Consider the following 14,490-nt stretch of genomic DNA (forward strand, 5'->3'; position numbering starts at 1 on the left):
AAACCAATAGCAGATTTACATCTCGTTATAGCTTTTATTGTTTTTGTGTTACTATTTCACTTCCAATACACGTAAATAGTATTGGTAAGGAAAATGAACCAATCAGAATGCGTTTGAGCGTATTAAATTATTCTTTCATGGCAATAGCTTGTTTTTCATCCCTCCTGCCTACTTTGCTTGTAAAACCTTTCAGAGCACCCTTACAAGTTATAGATCTATGCTGTGGCAATTTCTTTAAACAGCTGAACCGGAAGTACTCAACCAGTCGGAAAGCACTCAATATTTTGAACAACGTTTTGTCCACTTTGAGGCATCGATATACTGTACAACGATCTCCTGCATCCTCTGAATACGTCAGAGAGATTAATTACATTTTTCTTCCTTTTTTTAATCTTAATCTTTCATTGCCATACATCTTACTTTCTTTCTCTTTTTCTTTTCTTCCTCCTCTTTACTTAAGCTACACTTGAACTTCTAGCGATCTAGTCTGTCTGAGCTTTTGGTCCTGCAAAAGTCTTTTGAGCGTGATGTGTCACCACTAAGGGAGGTCTTTATGGGTTAGAGATTTTATGGCTACTGGAAGTTTTCCTGAACAATTATTTGTGTCAGGGCCTTTAAGTGATGCAGTTGGTCTGCTTCTTACTTGCCAGATCACAGAGCTATACGTCGACAATCCTTGATTTTCCTATATGTACATGGGTCACCTGGGTTGGCGTCTGCTGCGAGTTCCTTCAACTGTACTTCATGCACTTGCACGTGCTGTGTTATTAATGTCTTTTTTTTCTGAATTCTTCCTACAGGTTAATGCAAAGGGGAGTAAAGGTATTAGGTGATGTGTAAATGATTCTTCTCCTGATAACCTGACAGCAGATCAAACGACACGACGTAGAAGATGGAGACAGAGACGAGGCTGCTCATTGGAGATGCCGATAAACTTCTCTTTCGCTTGATCCATAATTGCTTGCTCTTCTTTCTCTCTCTTCTCTCCCTCATAGACTCCAATTTTGCTCTGAGTTATACATTATTATCGCAATTTACTCTACAGAGAATATATTTCCCTGTCATTTAGAGCCGCCAGTCGCATTTTATAACGAACTTGTCAATATTTTCTGGCTTCCACCCTCGGTGACGTTTGCCGCCTTCTTCGGCTGAGATGGAGGCTGAACTGAAGGTTGACAAAAAAATTATGTCCCTGTTATGACCGATGGTATCGGTCTCCACTCATTTCAAATTCAATGAAGTCTCGTACATTGAACATGAGAGACATTTCAACTAATGCAAGAACCGCATTTAAAACCGTACTGTTCGTGTCCTATTATTATTATTATGTCATTTCTCTGTCCTCTTTTGTTTGATTTTTCTACACGTGCTTCAAATCAGTCGCCACTTGTTTTATTCAACCTCTTTTTCCCTCGTCTGTCGAAGGGGAGAATGGAAAAGCAATACCTATTGTATTGTAGATTCACTGGTGCTAATGTACATGGTGTACGTTCATTTCATTCTGTGCACAGACAATGAAGGCATGAATATTTTTCACATGTCGATGAAGATAAAAACCAGAATTCTCCTTAAAGGTTTGTAAAACATAAACGTTTTCATTTATTGCTGTTGATCTGTAGCCAAAGAATAAAATAACAGTGTAATATATTATTGTAGATTATAAAAATCCAACAAAAAGATTTTTAGATAAAGTAAAAATTTCACACTGCAAAAAAATAGCGAAGATCATTTGACTATCGCAGAATTCTCCAGCAGAACTTGGCTTTGATAGACATTTCTGCTCTTGTGATCGTCATTGACTAACTATTAGTGTATCACATTAGCCAGCTGAAGTGTTTGGTGCTGTAGTTTATAGATTTCTGAAGGAAACTAGTGTAACAACCAACTAATAATAATAATAACAAGTTCACATGCTGTTGCGTCCAATGTCTTTTAAGAAAAGAGAGACAAAAGTCTCCAACATGGATGCTTTCCTGGATATTACATATTTTTATACCGGTATTTTGCCAAACAGCTTAATGATCCTATAATTTTTTACACTTCCTCGGATGGAGGTTTTTACTCGTTTATTTAGTCTTTCAGCTGCTCCTAACTACTGTGAACAATCAATTAACACACCGGGGTTGTAAACGTGTACAAAATGCCACCAAGAGAAACTCCTTTTCCACGTAGTCAAAATGAAATCCACTTGGAAAATGTCAGAATCCTTGATATATGTCACAAATGTCATGGTTTTCACAGCACTGTGAACATTTCTTTAATCGCGATGAAGTATTATTCACTGTAAGTCATTCTCAAACTTCAGGAGTTCGTTGATTAAAACTCTGGCTCCCTTAATTTCTTCAGAGATTTTTATTCCAGACCTATTTTGTGATGAACAAAAACTAATTCACTGTGCACCATCTAACCATTTCTATATATGAATTCAAAACAAAACCTTCCGATGTGGAATGCCAGTTCACCAATTCAGTTTAAAGAGCTTTCTCTTAAAAGTCGTCTATCCCAGTTGTTCACGTCTCTAAATGACAAGGGTCAAGTCTATGGCAAAGACCTCTGGTCACACCGGATGTGATGTCATGGTTAGACGAAGAGTGCGGGATTGTCTACACCATACTTGTCCTCCATTTCCTGGCCAGACGAAGAGTCAGGACTCGACTTGCTACCATCTGCTGGCAGCCATCTTTTTGTTGGTGAGAAAATCTTTTTAATTTTCTGAAAACATGGAAATAAAGAACGTCAACATGGAGAAGATAAATGCCAGCAAATTTTCTTTACGTGCTTAGTGTATTATTATAAATTACTAAGCTAAGCCGTCTCTTCCTCATCAACCATTCAACCAGTCACTCGCCCACCCTCCCGTCCATTCAGTCATTTCCTTAAACGCACAAAGTAATAAATATGTGAAATTAAGATATTATACAAAAAATAGTGTAGCAACATTGAAACCAATTTTGTCATTGGATGGATAAATAAAACAGTTTAATCTTTAAAGAAGAAGGATAAAATCCATTTACATATTTGTTACCTGAGAAGTGGTTAGATGATCGTTCTTGTAAAAGGTGCGGATGGCATGATAGAAGAACCAGAGCGGTATTGGACACAGTACAAATGTCAACAGAGCCCAGCCGATGGATTGAGCAAAATGTGGAAAGGGTTCATCATCAGAAATGGTCGGACTTTTGTATTGCACCATGCGGTAAGTGAACATGAACTGCAAAAAAAAAAATAAAAAAAAAAATGGTGGGTTAAAATTAAAAGAACATAAGCTAGTATAATATCATTATCGCAACGAAGAGTCTTTTGTTATTTAACACTGTAAGGATACATTTGTTTTATTTAGTAGGAAAGTGCTTCAACCTCGCAGTGATTTCACACTATGGGGGAAGAGAGTGGGGGAGGAAACTACAGTACCCGGAGAAAACTCCTGACCCCCAGCCATGCGAACAGGTGTCACATGCAAAGAGTGTCCTGAGACGAGATTTGAATCCTGAGCCTCTCACTTCAGTGGTGACAAGCAAGTGTTTTAACCACTACACTACTGGATTGACTGTATAAATCAGACTCGGTCAACCTAACCCGAATATTGCCGCGTGAGAATAGGCCTTAACCCTTGCCGTACCCCTAGGAGTACGCGTACCACCGGTTGTGAACCGCGGCTCTCAATCTGTCCCTTCTCCTCCATGACACTGCTCCTTCATTAGATGGGTTTTTCATTCGTCTAAGAATGATGTTTACATAATTAATGCATTAAGGAAGGAGTCTGATTAAAGAAGCAGAGTACTCACCACAATGAGGAGGGGCGAAAGGACCGCCCAGCAGGCCACCCAGTATGGCCACAAGCTTGGTCGGTGCCCCAACATGTACTCCACATCCTTGAGAAAGCGCATCGTCCCTACACATAAACGAGGCCATCTTGGATAGGAAGTAGGTCAAGCTAACCCCTTTTCTAAGCTAAATATAAAACATAATGATCGTTATCAACGTTGCTCGTTAAAGTTGCTCACGTTAAATATATAAATATCCCATATTAAGAAAACAAGAATAAGATTTTCTTACCGTAGACCCACATGACCGAAATGACCTCAAAAAAAGACAGAAAGAGCACAGCGAAATCTCCTCCGTAATGGTCCATCAGCGTCACAACATAGTCCCCACCCTGCCGGAAAAAATCATCATCATCATCATCATCATCAATCAATCATCAGCATCATCATCATCATCATTGTCGTCGTCGTCGTGATAGGCAATTTGTGGTTAAGTATAAAATATGAGAAGAGCAGTTTCCCTCACCGGACATGTGCAAGGTAGAGCCATGATGTAACAGGCGATGCTGAATATTATACACACTTGTACTTTCCATTTTCTCAATTTCGGAAACTCGTCATGTAGGCATGTCAGGACAGTTTCCATCAGCCCGAACTGTAATGGATACAACAGGTCATCTAACGCTCACAGCAGTGAACACTGTACAGTGTACAAAGCAAATTTGCAGTCCACGATAACAACATTAACATCCTTCATCAAAACATCAAAAAAAACATAAACCTATAGAAATGTCAGAAGAAGTGTCGTGTGGCTTCCAATGTTCAATTCCAGTGGGCGTCTTTTGGATTATGTCATGAAGCACAAAAGCAATTATCTGTTTAAGTTCCTTTGATACTCTTGTTATCAGAATGAAGAATAATTTTTTCCAGGAGCATTAGCAGCTTCTGAGTTGAAATGTTTTTATGAGAATCCCATTTCAAAAGACTGGCCTATTGAGTTAATTGTTGGTCCAAAAAGCGTTGCATGTTGTCAGTCTCAGTAAATGTCGGCTGAAATTGAAGTTTAGGATGTTTAGTTTCTCACCTCACTGTCCAACCCCAGGGAGAACAACATGAAGAAGAAGATGACGGACCACAGTTGTGGAACGGGTAGGTTGGACAGAGCCTCCGGGTATGCCACGAAAGCCAGACCGTATCCTGCGGATCAGCGTGTAAAAATGAGAATGTTAAGACGCTCATCACAATGAAATATGAACGGCGATAATAATTTGAGTGATGTGTGTGCCTTCTTCTGTGTGTGTGTTTTTGTGTGTGCGTGCGTGCGTGTGTGTGTGCCAGCGAGCGCGCATCAAGGATTCGTACCTGACTGTGCTACCTGTTCTATCGGGATACCCGCCTTGCGCGCCATGTGGCCAAAGGTGGTGAAGACAACAAAGCCAGCGATGACACTCGTAACCAGATCCATGGAGCTGACCACCACAGCGTCACTAGGGCAAAACACTCATCATAAGCAACAATTCTCTTTCGATTATCTTAATTATAAATTACAAATTAAAATACATCTTCATTGTCTACTTCTGTTTACAACAGAAAGGAAACAGTCAAGGCAAATAAAATACGGTTCACACCTCATGCCTTCACATTTAATCTCACGCACAAGTCCACAGCGTTATTTACACAGAAAAAAATACAAACAAGTCTCTTTAGAATATCTAAACTGTAACTTTCAAAGTTATAGAAAAATTAAAAAGAAACAAATCATCTCTGCTTTATAGGAAGGACATGTTCTCAAACTTAAGAATATATATATAACTCTTTACCCATGGAGCTGGTTGGTGAACTTGTTGTAGCTGCCGAACATGATGATCCCGCCGAAGGAGACACTGAGAGAGAAGAACATCTGACCAGCTGCTGCAACCCACACCTGTCAAGCGAGCAAACATGCAACTATTTAGACAGCAAGCCAGTCTATTAAACCTTTATGTTCAGTCTCAACATTTGACAATCACCAGGTCAATGTGCTAAAATTTTGTTTCAATATTCTCTTTTCTCTACTAACGCAATGCAGTATTTTTATTCGTCGTTCTGATTTTTTTTTTTTTTTTTTTTTTGTATGCAGCATTTTTCTGTTATGCTTATCTGTGTTATTTTTTTTTTATCTCTCCAACATTTTTTCTATTGTTTCTAGCTCTGCTTGATTCGATTTTGATAGCTGGTGACAGATAGGTTAAAGTAGTCGCGTGAACTCCACTCATCTGTTTGTAACATCAGAGTGTTCTTTTTTATTTTTTACCTGTTTGTCCTCTTCTAAGCTTTTATGTTATTAATCTATTTAAAGTTAAGTAACCCCGTTTTCTCTTAAATGTGCAGTTGTTTTCTTACATTGATGTCTGTGAGTCGTTCCCACTTTGGTACAATGAAGAAGAGCACACCATCCACCGCCCCCTCCAACAGACAGCCCCGGATGAGAAGAATCAACAACACGACGTAGGGAAACGTCGCCGTAAAATAGACAACCTGTTCAGAAACATCTCAGCATGAGGACTAGCAGATTAAATTTCCTTCTTTCAATAAACTGAATAATTACTTACTGAAGCAAAATAACAAAATAAAACTTCAACTCCAAACACTTCTATAAACGCAAACTATGTTTATTCAATGCCAGCTCTTCTGGAAAATATATAAAGCATAAATAAGCAAACAAATGAGAGGCAGAATTAAGAGGGAGATAAAAGGAGACCAGAAGACTATGGAGTGAGATCAGTATAACTTTCATTTTCGTCCTGTGACTAAATCTATCACGTGACCTCTCCTATAAATTAGTCACTTCCCGGCATTAGCAGACCTTACCTTCCCTGAAGTCTTGATGCCTTTCGCGAGACAAACGGCGACGAGGATCCATGCTAGCAGCAGGCTGAGGGCTAACTTCCACACTGGTGCTCCCATTTTGTCTGGCTCCATGCCGTCGGATTTTTGTATCACCTCATTACTGCCAAAGAAATCCATTGTTTATTCTCATTTCTAAAGAAAGATGTGTGTAGTGAGGGCAAATTACATAGCAGTACTAGTTGTCAGTCACGTGTAATAATGTATGTATGCATATGTCAGCATAGTTGGTGAGTACGAAACCACAGGTCTTCTCTGAAAAGCATCGCTAGTTTTAATCTTGTATACAGACATTATCTTTAATAAATGCATAAAATTACATTATTCGGATTGAGCTGTCAAAATGAGAAAAAAATCAGCTTTTGCTAAAGATAATAACAAGAGATCTGAAGTCAAGCCGGCTTGTCCATAGGACTGTTACTGTCAACATCACAGAAAAATGCGCATGAGTTTCGTTTCCGTAAGCTAAAGGCAACTCACTAGAAGAAGAGTTCTGTGGATGTTCTGTATTTGGGGGTGCAGTTGAAGGAGAAGGCATTGTCGATGGTGGAGTTTTTGGTGCACTGGCAGGCTGTCAGGTTCTCCATTACAGTGATGTTAGTGGTGCACGGCACAGGCGCGGGATGGTTCCTCTCAGATATGCAGTTGACCCACTCCTGTACCCGAGTAAACAATTGAACACGGGTACCCGACACCCCTCAGCAAGCAGTCACATCGTACACATGCACACTCCTGTCCTTCACTTCTAAAAATACTGCTCGTGGGCCCTTTACTTCCAACAGTAAACAAATCATATTGTACAATCACCACACTCCTGTTCATCAGAAAACAAAATTTATAAGTCGTTCCACTCTGCCCACCACTAAACAACTTCCTCTAAGGACTCTTACAGGTTTGCACTGTGTCCATGGCAACGTGGCCTGCATTGAGGAGAAGAGGTAGTAGATGGTGTAAGCGACAATGATGTTGTAGTAGATGCTCACCACCAGCGACACCATGCACATAGAGATGCCAATGCCTTTAGCAGCAGGGTTCATTTCCCAGCATTTGGTGGGACCCTTGCCTGTGTACTGGCCCATGACCAGCTCCATGAAGTACAGCGGCTTGCCGATCAGCAGCTGCAGGATCAGGTAGGCGAGCAGGAATGCAGCTGCAAAGGTGAGCAGAAGACGTCAACTGTCCAGCTCTTCCATGAGGATTATTGACTGCAGTGACTATGGTTTGCAACACACTGTCAATATTTTGACCTATCTAGTACTTGTTAAAATACCTTATTAAACTTCTTCATGCAAAAACATGTGTCCTCTGTATTTCTGTCCTTAAAACAGTTTTGGGGGTTCGTAATTTAAAATCCCAATCTCTTTATCAGTAATTCAGCGAAGCCATTGACTAGAATTCATTTCAAAAAGCGCATTTTATGTTTTCTTTTAATATATTAATTCTTACCTCCGCCATATTCGTAAGCCAGGTATGGAAACCTCCATATATTGCCTAAACCCACAGACAAGCCGATGCAGGAGAGGATAAACTCCGCTTTGTGACCCCATTGACCTCTGTCTGGTTCGTCTGACTCGGGCTTGTCGGGTTCTTGTCGCTCGTCGTTAAGGTGCAGGTGACCCTGTGTCGGCTGCGGCAACGATGTTGACGTTGACTGTAGAGAAAAGACAATGAGACTTGACTCTACATGAGACACGCTCCAGTGGGAAACAATGTTCTCCTACTGTCACAGAGGCAGAGACTGTGTCCAGACATCTCAGACACAAACTACATTTTGTTCTAACATTGCCTGCCCTGGCGCTCTACAAAAGAGGAATGGATGGCTATGATTCGCAGCATGACAAAGTACCATTTGACACCAATTATGACAGCGTATGCAAAGTAAGTAGAAGGTAAATGTCGTCTCCTAACCATTAAAGGTCGTTGGGTGAGGTCTTAAAGATGTCACTTTTCTCGGGACCAGCTTTACCTGAGGTCGGCTCTCTCGCTGCCTTACCTTCCCCAAGCCTCTGCGGAGTCAGGTACCCATTCCCGCCAGCTAGGTCGACTGGGGAAAGTTTGCTGCGCTAATCGGGTATTGAACCAGCGCGCTCTCAGTTCCGACGCCAGCGCTCTAACCACTCGGCTATCCGCTTCGAAAGAGTCGTAGTGTCAAACCTTCGAAGCCCAAAACTCCATTGGCAGATGTACTAGTAATATCTTGGTAAATTTTACTTAGCTAAGCACGTTGACAGATGTCATTACCTCCCGAACGTGTGACCTTCACACTGTTGACAATATTTGCACTTAACCTAAGAAAGGTCTTAAAGTTACAGTGACAAGAATCTTTTTTTTTTTTTTAATCACAAAATGCAAAACACAAAATTGCTATTTGAGAACAGGCATAATGTTCACGTGAAATATGACTGAAGTTAAATCTAAGAAGCTGAGATAATCTGATATTTTTCGTCAACAAACAGGTCAACATATCAGCGCTTGTACATTTGTGAGGTCCTGCTTTTCATCGATTTCATGTGTAAGCAAAATAAGAGAAGAATTTTTTTTTATATCAAAGCAATTAAGATTACTCCTACACACTTCTTGCCATGTAAAACCTTATCCCTGTCTACTACCTCTCAGACAAAATAAGCCGCCTCTGTATAATGCTTTCCTCCCAAGAGACTCCCTCCCTCTCACAACTTGTCCAACATTACAAGAGCTGAGCTCACCCTGTGACTTCTCAACCAAACACTGAGGCGTTATGCTCTACTTCACACACAAATAGACGCCTACCTGTCTACTTATACTTTTAAAAATCTATTCAGAGATTTACCTGAGTGCGAAATACAAACAGACATTGTATATGCAACTTTTTTTTAAAATCCTTTCAGGTATTTTTCTTTTCAGTACTGACTCTAGTGGGTGGCTGTACTGCCGGACCAGCAGAGTTGATTTCCACAAGTAGGACAATATTACGAGTGTTTTCTAGCTAACCAATCCCTCATCTTACACACACACACACTTCTCCTCCAGGTGGTGGGTAAGATTTTGTTCTTTTCATAGAACTGGAGACTCTGACGACAGTGATCCCTCTTCATTCCAGACCATTTAACACACCTCCGGGTAAAGGATGGTCCTAGTGACAAGCCTGAACTTGCTGCCATGTTATTTCGGTGTTTGAAAGGCGACTGCAGAAAAGTGAAAAAATGCCTTTGTGTCAGTATTTTAATATTCTGCGTTCTCGTACACTGGGGGACCCGACAGGTTCAGGTAGAGCATGACGATTGCGCCCTCGAGCGAAGAACGCGGCGTTGAGTGCAAAGATGGCCACTCCGACTGAGAACTACTCAGGCCGCGAGCACTTAAGTGCGATTTCATGTACGATTTTCTGATATGAAAATTCTCTAAACCACTTTAAATGCCTTATTTTGCGAGCTAATTTTTTCCCCTTCTGGAAGCTGTAAATAATTGCTGAAAATTTGTTTAGTGTGGTCTTGGGGTTGTGAATTTGTAACTTTATTTTTTATAAAATTTGTAACATTTTTAGTGTGTTTTTGTATAGTTTTTTGTGCAGTTCTCTGTGTGAAATCTTCTTTTCAAACATTTTGCCTTCTCTCTAAATGAATGTAAGAAAAAAGCACAAGCACACACACACAAACAAACAAACAAACAAACAAACAAACAAAATGTACTACCCTCCTAGATTTATAAAAAAACGAAAAATACATCCAAATATTACTGGTATCGCCCATTGTTTCCAGTCCTGTGGTTGTCGACCTTGCACATGCCGTCACTTTTGCCGCTTGGGGCGCTGCGTGTCCCATAGAAGAGTTCGCGTTTTCGTGTTTTTCGGTCTTTGATAACTGTGAAGTATGCCACTACTATGAATTCTGCAAGCGTTTCACGACCTGCCGACCTTAGAGAGTTATTGCCAAAAGGGAAGAAGAATGTTTTTTTCTTACTGTGCGCGAGGTGTTTATACATCTAACGTTCTTTGAACATTTTAAGTGCGAGATCCACTTCAGTGATCAAACCTACAAAGCAATCAGGACCTGGGACAGAGAATGGGATAAAGAATATGTACATTAGTGCAAAGATCTTTTCAATCAGTGTTTAGAATTGCTGGTCTTGATAGGAAGTGGAGACGATAATAAGTAGGTCAGGTTAGGAGAAGGTAGGAAGACTGCGGGCACTTAACACTGACTGAGTGCTAGCGAGCTCAGAGATACAAGAAGCTTGCTTCAAGTTTTAATCTGGGAATTAGTGAGCAAAGGCTTCATGCTTACAACGAAGAGAAGATCAACATTTGTTTCTAGCAAGTCCGAGAATATACTTCCCTGAAGTCAGTAATTACAGACAGAAACTTGGAGTAAGCAAGAGGGACAAGAGCTCTCTACTCGTATGTCTGCCTGTATTTAAAACTTTTGATGTGGTCGCTCTACTTTGCCTCAATATTATAAAATGTAGACAGACACAATAACAAACAGACGAACAGATTTCTCAATTATGTGTGCGTTTGTGTACAATTAACCTATTGCAGTGAAGTCCTCGAGTGTTATTCCTGCTCACCTCATAGGACATTGACATTTGTGTACATGTGTACACCTGTGTGTAAACACCGCGATCGGGTTTTTTTCGGATTTTTTTTTTTTTTTTTTTTTTGACAGCATTTATTTTTCGTTCCGTCATTCCCACCACGGCGAGGGTGACTCAAGTTTCTGTCTCTATTCATAGATGACTAGCCACAACATGTCCGTGTGCACTTCACAAGCCTCGCTAAGAACGTTGTTTGTGTCACAAAATGTTTTTGTGTTGGACTTTTTAATTATGGATTGTCCTCCCACTACCACCTCTTCCCCTTTTTGTGTGAGCAGTCGATCATTTAAAGTACCTGTCTCTCATTTGAAACAAGGTGAGACGTAAAATAGTGAAAAGGGTAAATTCTCTACCTGTCCTTTTAAGTTCTGGTGTGTATATAATACATCTACACACTCGCGAGCACACACACACCGCATAACACACACATACACACAATAACGTGCGCTCACATTCACTCAAATGTGGTGTGCAGAAAATATCAAGTTCTCTTTAAAGTATGCAAGGTGTCAATGAAAAGGCTCGCAGCAATTTAAATCATCCCATGACAACTGCAGCTCATCTGTCATCTACTTTTGGAAGCTAATGACATCTGCTCCTCATTAGCTCCAAGCTCTTCCCCCGTTTAACTCTCCTTCCTCACCCCACCCCCAGGACACCTTTTAATTGCAATTACTGCAACTAAACGTATTTTCCCCATTTCCTTTCCTTTCTAACCATCTGCTTATATTTCTCTTTCTCTCAACGCTGTTTTACTTTCTTTTTTGTTGTTTCTGTTTATATCCTGCAGTCGTCGTTTTCAACCATTTCAGTGTCATTATTCCTAGTAAATTTCTTTGTCGAAGCAATGGTAGACAAGACTAGTGAGGCATGAAGACAGGACCAAACGAAGCAAGAAATAGATACTAGGTGTACCGAAGCAGACACGACTACTTATACCTGAGTAAACAAGACTTGTTTTGTGAAGTATACATTACGTGTACGATAAGACACAGCTACTTGTATTTGTAAATATTGTTGGGTGAACTACTTGTGTGTGAAGTAGACACTATTTGTACATAAAGTAGACAACTTGTATCCAAGTAGACATTCCTTTAAGGTTAAGTGAACAGTGTATTACGTGGAGAATATTTCTACGCGAGGTGTACGTCCTTCGTACGTGGACTAAACGCTTCTTGACTGTGAATGAGAAATTGCTGAATACATGTAAACTAGACACCACTTGGACCAGCCTCGACAATACATGTACATAAATTCGCATTACTTATACGTGGAGTAGACACTTACTTGTACAAAGACTGTATTTAGAGAGGAGGTTACTCCTACCGAGTAGACATTTACTACCACGAGACATAGAATACTAATGTCTGAGCAACGATGTACTCTTAGAATAATCCTGGAATAATTTATCTCTTTTTTCCATGGGAAGCCTAATTTGACAAAACATTAGATTCTCCCAACGTTGTTAATAAAAAGACAACTCGAAACAGAAGATCCTAATTCTTGAACAAAAACCGGAAAGTCTAGTTTAAAAATGTAATCAGGTCTGGTTCAACCAGTCGGCCATCTAGAGAGGTGTCTGGGGCACTGAGAGGGATAGAGATGGTTAATGATGTTAGGATATTGTGTACACGATTCCTCGTGGTTCGTGCTAATAACAGTTGCAAGAGAGATTGTACTTAATTGTTAAATTTTTAAGTTTAGTATCATGAAAACATGAGGACAGCCATCTTAATGACAGAACTGTGTGGCGCCGTTCAGTCAACAGTCCGTTGTGTTCAAACACTTTCCACTGACATACAAATATTGAAATAATGATAAGTTTAGGCTAAGCTATCTACTCATGTGAACATTGAAATATGCAGGCTTACATAATATCTGTGAGGTTATTCGCGGTTCCATTGGCGAGCACACCTGCAGCAATGGAAGGTTTCCCGTGGATCCCTCAGAAGTTCTAATCTTCAATGTGCGATATAAATTATTACATACTGTAATAGACCTGTACTGCAGTATCGCTCAGAATTTTACTGACTTGCCATTTTCTGAATTTTCAAACATGAAATTAGTTTTAAATTTTCTTGAATTTAAAAATGTTTTGAGAAAAACAGGATGGGCTGGCTACTATATCCACTGAGCATAACTTTATAGCTTCACTAGATCAGAAATAATAACTCGTTTTACATTTTAGAAAAGGCAAAGGTGTGAAATTTTGATCCTCAGTCTGATTCCAGAAGATATCAGTTAATGTTGAGTGTGTTTTACATGCTTGTTGGCGGAGTGGAGGAAGGAGGGTAGTGTAGGGTGATGCGGGGCTTTTGCCTGGGGCGCAGCATACCCGAGTTACAGTTCTGAATGCAACTTTTGTCACTTAAGACACATTCTTTGTCACTATGACACATCGTGAATTTGAGTGGATGAAAAACATGCAGATGGCACATGGCAAGAGGGTAGATATACATCCGCCTGGTTAGCTTTAACTCATAGAACATCTGAAAACTCACCTGCTTAAAAAAAGATTTGAGTAATAAACAAAAACTACTTAACATGTCATATTGATGCAAGAAAAGAAACCACTCTGAGGTCACTGCTGTCTGGTCTGTTCACCATCAATATGAGAAAACATGTCAGGAAACAGAGGAAACACAATTTTAAAGCCGATGAACACTCTGATCTTTCTGTATTGTTTTTAACATTCCTGCAAATATCGTATTAAGAGTTCCGTTTATTTGAAATAATCTAAGAAGTTTTATGTCACAGGTCGGGTGAATGCTTATCAAAATGAATTCCTTATGCTTATTTTTAAAAAAATATATTCTGCTGAATGTCAAGCAAGCGATTGACGGTAAGAATCGGTGTTGGTATGTAAACACGCAACCAATCACTTTGAAGGACATGCTCTTTAGGAAACAAAATAAATAAAGATGAAGATTTTCAAAGAACTTCAGTCTCCAGAACTCACCTTGTGTGTGTCTTTTTCCCACAGGTTGTACGAGCCTTTGGAAGATGGTAGCGCCATCTCGCATGTTCCACCCTTCCGGTCCCACAACGTCCAGGAGCACAGGTGAAAAAAGTGACTTGGTGGTCCCTGAATCCGCACGAGAACTACTTGGCCTATAAACAGGTTCTAGCTCAGTAGGTGTGCAGTCACAGATTAAAGACGGCTTACAGAAACTCGGGGTCACGGGCAACACATCCGGGTCACGAGCGGCGAGTTTCTTTACACGCGATTCGCTGCCTGGGAGTCGGGGAAGGGGAAAGGGGGGGAGGG

At 40.3% G+C, this 14,490-nt stretch overlaps 1 protein-coding gene across 1 annotated transcript; it reads right to left on the reverse strand.

Moving 5' to 3' along the window:
* Positions 1–1,554: 1,554 nt before the first annotated feature.
* Positions 1,555–14,385, reverse strand: LOC112556637 (sodium-dependent nutrient amino acid transporter 1-like). Its single transcript, XM_025225817.1, has 14 exons — positions 14,182–14,385; positions 8,097–8,301; positions 7,541–7,800; positions 7,131–7,306; positions 6,615–6,753; positions 6,147–6,281; positions 5,585–5,688; positions 5,127–5,251; positions 4,849–4,961; positions 4,291–4,419; positions 4,057–4,156; positions 3,786–3,892; positions 3,026–3,211; positions 1,555–2,712 (listed from the first exon to the last, which is right to left on the reverse strand). Exons 1-14 carry the CDS (start codon positions 14,236–14,238, stop codon positions 2,581–2,583), a joined length of 1,968 nt encoding a protein of 655 aa, XP_025081602.1. The 5' UTR covers positions 14,239–14,385; the 3' UTR covers positions 1,555–2,580.
* Between the last annotated feature and the right edge of the window lie 105 nt (positions 14,386–14,490).

Source organism: Pomacea canaliculata, linkage group LG2 (assembly GCF_003073045.1).
Source record: "Pomacea canaliculata isolate SZHN2017 linkage group LG2, ASM307304v1, whole genome shotgun sequence".
Lineage (NCBI taxonomy): Eukaryota > Metazoa > Mollusca > Gastropoda > Architaenioglossa > Ampullariidae > Pomacea > Pomacea canaliculata.